Below are 9,794 nucleotides of genomic sequence, written 5' to 3'. Positions count from 1 at the left end.
GAGAGAGAGAGATGGATATGCCGATCTACCTACAATTTAACGACGCTGAGTCTGACGACGGAAGCCCTGGAGCCCTTGGTATTGGTGGTATGTGATCGAGGAGAGAGGTGATCAAGAAACAGCCGCAGACGATGAGTCGAGGGAGGAACATTGGATCCGTAGAAGTGTAAAAGATAGAGTCAGAGTTCTGCGTCTTCCCCAATTCAATTATGATATCCACGATGCCTATTTCGCCGTCTCCAATTCCCGTTTATTCTTTGTCGGTGGCCAAACCGGGAGGGATCATTATTTTATCCTGGAAGACAATGGAATTGTCCACATTGACTTGCAGCAGCAACGGAGCGACCTCTCTTGGAAGAGATGTGATAAATGGGGTGAAGCTATCAGGTTTGTGAATGGGGCGGTTGTTTCCTACAACGGCAATTCGATTTATGTGTTGGCAACAACAGATAAGGTGCTCCAGTTCCACTGCTGCAATGTCGAAGAAGGGCATTTTCTTCTCCCTCTGCCTAGTCATGTTTGGCCAAGTTTCTTGCTTGCTTCTTCTTGGTCCAACCTGCTTATGTATAAGCCTCCGTACAACAACAAACTCGGGTTTTTGGGCAACTTTAGTAGGGACACTTATGATTACCGCATGTGCAGCCATCCAAGCTCGGACTTGAAGCCATCGCTGTTCCGCGGGACCTTGCTGGTGAGAGATTTTCTTATATGCTATGCAGATTTCCATCCCATGGCCAACACTACGGACTATCGTCCGGCATTGTATGTCTATAATATTGTTCTTGGTGAATGGCTCTCTAAACCAGTAGAAGGACTCCTAAACGATGGCATCATCCTTCCCTCCTTGGATACTGAGCGACCTATCGTTTCCGCATTCTTGATGCGAGTCCAGAGAGATGTACTGAAATTGGCTCTTGTTTGGTCCATCGACGTGGAGAGTGACGAGGACGACGTCGTCAGTGACCAGATTGAAGTTCATTGGTCCAAATTCATACTCTGCATCGAAAGAGAAGACAATACTCTCCATGTTGAATGCTTGTCTTCTGGAGCCTTTTATGGTGGCAATACCCTCTTGATCAATTGCACCGTTGGATGGGATTGTAAACATATGAATTCCCTCCATCACTTTGTCAATTCTTATAGACTCATTCTTATATTCGCTCATTCAAAATTTGATAAATTAAAAATGAACATTGCGCTAATTAAATTTTAGATGTTTTCCAATTTGGCCAAAACACAAAAGTAATGTTTTTGCCCCGTCGAAATATACTCAACAACACCATTGTAGAAACTATAGTGGCACGTCTAAGGGTGGTCTCTGTTGCAACTTAGAGGAGCGTTGTGGAGCGGCGGCGCTACTAGACTCAAATAACTCATGATACCGACGAAAAATTCAGTCTGACAAACATGGGATTTGCAGGCATCAGGCTAATCTCCTACTGTTATTGAGCTTTCTCTGTAGATTATCATCACCGCCCCAGATTATTAGTGCCACTTCCATTGGCATGCAAAGGAATCTTGATTAGAATTTCTTCAATTCGGGGCAGTTACATCTATCATTGACGACCAATCGAAAGTTCGAAACTATTTTCATCAAGAAAAAACTGATCAATAAGTTCCATATGATCAGTTGACGGAGCATCTTGTAATCCTCAGCAAAATTCACCTTCTATTTTACCCATTTCATCCACCCAAAAAAAATCCACCCTGTTGATAAAAATTGATCAACTGCTCAAAACTCTAAAGTCCAAAGGTCAACCAAACAACCACATAGCTTAATATCTTGGACATTTGAAATCCCCCAAACCAAATTAACTACCTCTAGAGTAAAATATCTAAAATATCTTTGATATTTCCTCGAAATTTCCGTTTTTTACAATTACTGATATTAATTTTCATATATTTCTAATATTTTATATTTAGTCTATTTTTGGTCGAATATACAACTTTTAGATAAAATTTGGTAAAATTTCCATCGATATTCGATATTATCTCGATATATCCATCGAGATTTCTTTTTTTCGAACCATCGAAATTTCCATGATCGTCGATATTTTACTCCTTCATCAGAACCGGCCTAGACTTAATTACCATCCTACCCAAACTGCAGCAAGCATAGAACAAATGGAGATAGAACAGAAAAATTAACCTTTTTAGCTGCAGCTTCTTTCCTGCTCATCCTCCCTTGTCTCACTGCAAGCACCTCAAAACAAAGTTGGGGTTTTTACAAAAATCAATTGATATTAACACACCTTATTTTGCTATTCACACATCTCATGTGTTTGCCTATCACTACAAATTTGATTATATTTACACAATTACCCCTTAGAGTTGCTTTATAATTGGCTCAAATCATAAAATAGGTGTGTAAATAGCAAAATAAGATGTGTTAATAGCATCACTTTTTACAGAATATGAAATAAGCAGGAATATAAAGCTACACGACACCGTTCACAGCAAGGCCAGTTCGGTAATATCACTTCTTTGATTCTCCAACCGCCAACTGTCATCTAGGAATATTCCATCATCTTGTTTATGTAGCCAATGCATCAATCTGTGTTTTTCTCTTTCTCAGCTCCATTGGTGAATGAAGGCTGCTGAGGATAGATAAGACCCTTCATTCATAACTCACCAAAATTCACATGGCCATGGCTTTGAACAGTGTAATCCCCCACACCAGAGCTTTAAGCTTAAGCACTTCCTTGCCTTCTTCTCCTCACAAAAAGCCTTCACCCCCTCAATTTCCACACCCTCAAACTCGTCGCTCTGCTACTCAAATTGTCCAGACCGCTGCCTCCTCCTCCACCAAGGCCACCCTCTCTGACCTTGAACTCCAACTTCATGAGGATCATAGCAGAAGCCTCAATCCGACCTCCACTTCTGCCTCTGGTTAGTTTAACCTAAACCCACAATTTGTACTGATGCTTCTGCTTATTTGGTTATATATTTTTCTGGGTTTGCTTAAAAGCATCTGATTACTATCTCCAGCATCAAAAGATTTCATCTTTCGTTTTTAGTAGTCAAAAGCAGAGAACTTGAAGCTATTTGGATTTGATTGTATAGAAGCTGATATAGGAGAAAGTTGTGTAATGAAACAAAAGCTTTATTTCTGTACAAGTTTCTATAGGAAGAACGTTACTACTTTTATTGGATAAGAGATGTTGGGGTTAGATATAATAGTGTGGAGACCAATATTGAAGTGATTAAGATGTATTATGATTCAATTTATCTCTTGTGAATTTGTTTTATTTGTTCAAAGCGTGGTCCGAATTTGCCAGAAATGTATCGGGTGAATGGGATGGCTATGGAGCAGACTTCACAACCGAAGGGATCCCAATTGAACTCCCGGAAATGGTTGTGCCTGATGCTTACAGGGAGTGGGAGGTTAAGGTTTTCGACTGGCAGACTCAGTGTCCCACTCTTGCTGACCCGGAAGACCAAGTTCTTGCCTACAAGACGATAGAGCTACTTCCCACGGTTGGATGTGAAGCCGATGCTGCTACGCGGTACAGCATCCTTGAGAGGAATGTGGGTGGTGTGGACAACAAAGTTGCTGCATTTGCCTATCAGTCTAGTGGGTGTTATGTGTCTGTTTTGCCGGTGGAGGATAAGAGTTCGAATAAGTTGTTGGAATTGGAGTATTGTTTGATCAGTCCTCAAGATAAGGAGTCTCGTATGAGGATAATTCAGGTCATTCGCATAGACAATACGAAGATGATATTGCAAAGTCTTAGAGTTCTTTGTGAACAGTGGTATGGACCGTTCAGAAATGGGGAGCAATTAGGCGGATGTGCCATCCGTGATTCTGCTTTTGCTACTACGCCTGCATTGGAAGCTTTGAAAGTTGTTGGTACTTGGCGGAGCTCCAGTTCTGTTGCCAATTTTAGTGGTTCTCAAAATGTGAGTTATCAATCCCCCTACTTTACTGCAAAATGTTGCCGACTTTGGTTTCTTGTGTATGATATGCTGAACTGAAACTCAAATTCTTGCATATAACTGTGTGCCATGATTCTTCTTTGGTTCGATTTTGCTTATAAATCCCCTTACTTTACTTCATTCTGTCCTTCTACAAATGTCTGGGAATCACATTCAAAGTTTGCATCTCTACATTCCATTTAAGCACTTTCCGTGTAATATGGTAATACCATAAACATTTATTTGACATGGAGTTTTGTACAATCATCTATGGAACCTATATGGTGTACCATAGAAACCAATTAGAAATATAACAATCAGATGGATAAGTCGAGTTTTGTGAACTTCGTTTGGATATTTTGGGGTTGGGATGCTTCGCTCCCTTTGAGTTTGACAGTCTAATATGTCCATCCCACTGGGAGGTGAGGTTCTCCAATTTTATTTTTTGCCGCTCTATGACATCAAATTTTTATTATGTTGGTTCCCTCACGCAGATTAGTAATCCATTAGGTGTGATGACTGCATGTAGGTTTATTTAGATGAATATGAGTACAACCCATTTTTTGATCCACTATGAGAAACTTTTAATTATTCTTGACTGGTCCTTTGCATGTTTTGTTTTAGCATTAACTAAAGCTAATAGGTTATCATGATTACACATCATTTTATGGACCTCCAAAACCTTGCAACTTCATGGTCCAGTTTATAACTTATGTGAACTTGATAATGCAGAACTTTCTTCAAGAACTTTTAGGCGACAGTGAGCAGATCTCAGCAAGAGATGAAAGTGGTCTCATATTGCTTCCCAAGCAATTGTGGTGTTCAGTAAAAGAAGGTAAAGATGGCGATACGTACAGCGAGGTGGGGTGGTTATTAGATCAAGGACGTGCCATCACATCAAGATGCACATTCTCAAGCACCGCAACTCTGAAGGCAAGTTTACATTTCTAGACTAGTCTACTTTCAGCATCTGAAGATTAGAACATGGTCAAGGGTCCCAGCATATATAACTTGATCATAATAAATAGGTTGTGATTAACAGTTTAACACCTTTCATCATCTATATTCATAGTCAGGAATGGGGTGAAATTCATTCGTGTTGATGCAGTAATTATTGCTCAGTTACTAGCTACTTTCAGTCTCACAATCCTCTTTGGTTCTGGTAATGTAAATCAAGCAGTAAAATCAGATCATGCAGCTCTTCATGGTCATAAACAAAGCAGGGTAGCCTAGTCTGACATCATTTCATCTTCTCTTGCAGGAAATCTCAATAGCCTCTGAAACTGTAGCTTGAACGACAGATGGCCTTTTATGACATTGTGGATCAGCTTCATTATGGAACAATAATAGTGATGATGCAAGTCAACTTCAAACACATAGAACTGATAAGCAATGTATCTAAGTTTTTTCTTTTTTCCTCCAATAGATGGATTACAATAAGCTCTGCATCACATGGCCTATCGTCGTTTAGCTACAACACTTCGTCTCCAATTTGGGTTCAAATTCATAGTATACAGCACATGCTCTGGATCCTGCTGATTCCCAGAGTTATATAAATAGAAAGCAGCCTGCTTGATTTGTACATTACAGAATAAACTTCTCACATTATCTCTCTAGCAAAACTATCAAAATGAAGATGAAGATGCATAGGTCACTCAGAAAAGTGGGACTGTGGGAGATACAAAAAGCTCTTTGCAGCATCATTGCATTAAAAAAACAAGAAACGGGTTTTGTGGCATCATTATTAGCTAAAGAGAAGGAAAGTTTCGCTACTTTTGTTGAAAACTCTTTGAATAATGAATCTTTCTTGGCCAATCTACCTAGTTATCACTTAGTTGGACTTGGACTAGTCTCATTTCTGGCTTTCTCCATTTTGCTAGTTTTACAGAAAAATCCTGAGGTGGGTGAGGTACACTATCTGTTGATGTTTATTTTATAGCAGCTGTGATACAACAGTCAACGTCCAAATCAAATACAATTGGCCCATGAGAAGAGCAGTGTTTGGTGTAAGCTGCTTCAGTATGTGCAATCTCCTTCTGTATTGCTCCTATATTGGTAACGTGGTTGCGAGCCCTCAACTCCTGTGTTGGGTTACTAGGACTGAGGGGTTATGGTGAGAACCACCTGTTAGGTGATTTGATTGAACCCCTACACAGTAGATGACTAAATGAAGTCCTCCACACTGTTGATAAACTCTTTCAGATGCAAATGACCCTGTTACGGGGACATTTCTCCTTTTAGATAAATGATAACCCTCTGCTAAATGCTATTAGGTGCCCCAAAGTTTACAACTTAAATCACGTCTTTTCTTTTTGTTTCCAAGAATCAAGTTTCCCCAACTGTTTTACAAATATGAGGGTGACAATCTTGTAAAAGCTGTTTTATCCGGACCAGGCATGCTCTTCATTCAGAGTTTACCTTTCCATCCATTTTCTCAGCATATTGCTAGGTAAAAACTTATTGGAACACGAACTCTAATGATACTTTTTAGGGACTGAAATTTACACACCCGTTTTTACAATCCACACACCCCTACCCCATTTTTTATAAAGAATGTCTAAAATGTCCTTATCCTTGACAACTTAAAGAGATTAAAACATAGATAGTTTAGACATTTCCTTATAAAAAATGGGGTAGGGGTGTGTGGATTGTAAAAAAGGGTGTGTAAATTTCACTCCCCTATTTTTTTCGGTCTCCTGTATTTCCCTTATTTTCAAGTATGTAGTTATGTTTTGTAGCATTTAACAAATGCATGCTTTCTGGTTACAGGTCAGTTACATCACCAAACATGAGGGAAAATCCCAAGTTGGTCATGCAGACAGCCATTTTCTTTTTCCTGGCATATGTAGTGATCGATTATATCTTCATTGATATTGACGATGTATGAAATTACCTCTAATTACAAGACAACCATCAGTATCATTGCGGTTCCTTTTCATACAAGGTGGTTGCTGTAGCTTGATTCAGTTTCAATATGACTAGATCAATAGAAACAAGTAGAAGAGAACTTGGCAGCATGACTGCTTTGTTAATTTTTTTTTCTTTTTATTTGGAATGATGTTCTGTAAATTTAGATATTGGGCGTTTAACATATACTCGGAGCAATTTGATATGCAGGTTGGCCCTTTTGAGTAGAATGTTATATGGTGGAAAGATGGAATTCAGATTGAATGCATGGTGGAAATGCATAACAGACTAGAAAACAGATTTACGAGAAAGAAATTTAGTACAAGCTAGTAAACGAAAGATCAATGAGAGCAAGAATGGATGGAAACAAGGGTGATCAATGTCACCAATTTTCATTAAGAGAATGAGATAAATTCAAACTTTTGTACAATTGCATTACTTGGTACTCAAAAATCAGTTCTATCTGTACTATTCAAAGTTTGTACAATTGCTTCCTACTCTAGATTGATTTTGTGCTGCAACCTCTGTCCTCCTAGCATATTGGCTGCATGTATGATAAGCTTGTCGTCTTTGGAACCGCACAACATGAGAAGGCAGGAGCAGCCGCAACATTGTTTGCACTCTTGAAGAACGGATGCCGAAGTGCCTCTGCAGCACTTGGCCTCTTGGAAGGCTCCCAAGAACAAAGGGACTGAATTAGATCAATCGCGGATTCACTAGCATCTGGCAAAATTGCTCGAAACCCAACACCACCCTTCTCCTCCTCACGTTCAGGCTTGTTTACAAGTGCTTCAGCAACCATCCTTCCGATTTTTGAATTGCAATCCGGAGCTCCTAAGACTTGGCGCATCATATACAATTGATCGTTACCTCTGTATAGAGGAAACATTTGAAACATGTCGACTAGGATCAACCCCGCCGCCCACATATCAACCTTCTCATCATAGGAGGTCTCAAGGAGCATCTCCGGGGCTTCATAGCACAATGTAGTGACGTGATGGTCGAACATGTTTCCCCTCGAGTCTATCTCAATAGCACTGCCCAAATCCGAGATCTTGACCTCTTTTCGCTCGTTCACCAACAGATTCTCGGGCTTTAAATCCCGGTGCATGTAACCGCGTTGGCGATGCATAAAGTCTAGTCCTTGAAACACTTGCAAGGCCATAGATCGGATTTCGGCTTCCGAGAAAGGCATTCCGTTGAGCTCCCTTTGCCGAATGAAACCACGGAGGATGCACTTCATGTATTCGAAAACGAGAAACACACCCCTCGTCTTCTGTGTATACAACTTGTTTCAGACTCACGATCCTGGGATGTTCCAATTCGGTGAGAGCGCGGATCTCGGGTAAATACTCCGAGGGAGAACAGGGTGGGTTCTGCTCTTTGAGCGCCACGGTCTGACCGGTGTTCCTGTCGATGGCCTTATGTACCGTCCCGAATGATCCCTCACCGACCACCCTGATCAGATCGAATCTGTCATGGATTTCCATTGATACGAAATCAAACAAGAGTTTGCCCTAGACCTGAGCCGAGAATTGGGAAACCCAGAAACAACTGGAAGAAATGAAATCGGGAAGATTATGAAAATGGGGGAAGAAGAAGAAGTGAGGAAGAGAGCAGTGAGTAGAAATGAGGAGCCGAGTGGATCTACTTATAGTTTTCCACGCTCACTCACTTTCACCGACTTTGGGCAAGGGCGTTTCGGTCGTTTCGCCCCCTGGCACAACGGATGCATGAGCTGTCATTTTGGTGTTTAATTCACTTTCCTAGTAGGTGGGAAATTATTATTTGTACCCAGAACACCACCTGTTTTATGTTCCTCTTTAATCTCATTAGTTCACGTGTTTTATCCTTATTTCTGATTGGTGTATTTAATTACTTTTCTTTTTTTTTCCACCCCATGCTGGTCCCCACATGAATCTGAGTTATATGATTGACCGGGTACAACACTTGACAGTGCCACGTGGTGTTCCGGGTACAAAGAATAATTACTCGCAGTGGGGATCGGAGGATTCCGATTTTATTTTGGGCAGGGGCGTTTTTGTTATTTCGCCCCCCAGTCGGCGTCAGATGAACGCAGGGGTTTCTGGGGCAATCATTGTTCAAGTTTAGATTTTTATCAAAACCTTCGATTCAAGATCTCATCTTTCAGCCATTGCTTCATTGTTTGATATTAAAATCTCATCTTCCGTTTGTATGGGTCTGCTTGGTGCTTCAAGCATGGGCGTAGGGAGAGGGGGGCGAGAAGGGTCAATTGACATTTCTTATACATAATCTTTAATTGATTAGTTAAGTGGTCTCTGTAGAAAAATAGAAATGACTATTCTAATTAAGTTCCTATAAACGACATTACTTTCATTTCTAATGGTAATGTTTGATAAATTCCTTCGCAGTTTCTATAAATACAAAGGAAAAAATAATTCATAATCGATATTTCTTTCATGAATCAATCTAATGAGGTAATTTATAATTTTAGGTATAAACCAACTATTAAAATATTTTCTATGAAACGACTACGTATCGATATTTTGTCTTAATTAACTTAATAGTCACTTAAGTCTTGACTATTCTAAATCGAGTTTCTAGCTACGCCACTGGCTTCAAGGTCATTGAGTCTGCTGTGATTTGCACTCAATTGCAAATTGGCATTGAACTCAAAAGTCTGATATTCTTTCACTCAAAGTTTGATGTTCCAATTACCACCAGAGGCTACATTGATCTGTTTGATATTCCAGTAGAGTTTGGTGGTGTGCATAGGAAGTTTGGCGTTACAACAGTTTGCATGGAAGAGAGAAGCTGATGCATTCAGACGGTGGAAGTTCCTCACAGGCAAGTACTTTTGAAATTTTACTCATTATCTAGCTTTTAAAATTTATCGATGTTTGTGGAATGGATGCTGAGCAGATTCGTATTGGAGTGTCATGTGAATCACATCAGTGTGATATGCAAATAGGGCAGAACCAAAATTGATA

The 9,794-nt window shown here is 40.1% G+C and overlaps 2 protein-coding genes across 2 annotated transcripts; one reads left to right on the top strand and one right to left on the bottom strand.

The window, feature by feature from the left end:
- The first annotated feature begins 2,503 nt into the window (after positions 1–2,503).
- LOC101304925 lies at positions 2,504–5,460 on the top strand. Its single transcript, XM_004290029.1, has 4 exons — positions 2,504–2,889; positions 3,260–3,900; positions 4,648–4,848; positions 5,177–5,460. Exons 1-4 carry the CDS (start codon positions 2,643–2,645, stop codon positions 5,207–5,209), a joined length of 1,122 nt encoding a protein of 373 aa, XP_004290077.1. The 5' UTR covers positions 2,504–2,642; the 3' UTR covers positions 5,210–5,460.
- Positions 5,461–7,354: 1,894 nt separating this feature from the next.
- Positions 7,355–8,065, bottom strand: LOC101312411 (cyclin-dependent kinase F-3-like). The gene has a single exon (XM_004292264.1). It carries the CDS (start codon positions 8,063–8,065, stop codon positions 7,355–7,357), a length of 711 nt encoding a protein of 236 aa, XP_004292312.1.
- Positions 8,066–9,794: the final 1,729 nt, after the last annotated feature.

This window comes from Fragaria vesca, linkage group LG2 (genome assembly GCF_000184155.1).
Source record: "Fragaria vesca subsp. vesca linkage group LG2, FraVesHawaii_1.0, whole genome shotgun sequence".
Classification (NCBI taxonomy): Eukaryota; Viridiplantae; Streptophyta; class Magnoliopsida; order Rosales; family Rosaceae; genus Fragaria; species Fragaria vesca.
The sequence above is the reverse complement of the archived record's forward strand: the minus strand, read 5'-3'. Positions and strand labels throughout refer to the sequence as shown.

Coding starts and splice junctions, on each gene's coding strand:
- LOC101304925 (XM_004290029.1), top strand. CDS start 2,643: ATGGCCATGGCTTTGAACAGTGTAATCCCCCACACCAGAGCTTTAAGC. Junction 2,890..3,259: donor GACCTCCACTTCTGCCTCTG/GTTAGTTTAACC, acceptor ATTTGTTCAAAG/CGTGGTCCGAATTTGCCAGA. Junction 4,849..5,176: donor CAAGCACCGCAACTCTGAAG/GCAAGTTTACAT, acceptor CTTCTCTTGCAG/GAAATCTCAATAGCCTCTGA.
- LOC101312411 (XM_004292264.1), bottom strand. CDS start 8,065: ATGAAGTGCATCCTCCGTGGTTTCATTCGGCAAAGGGAGCTCAACGGA.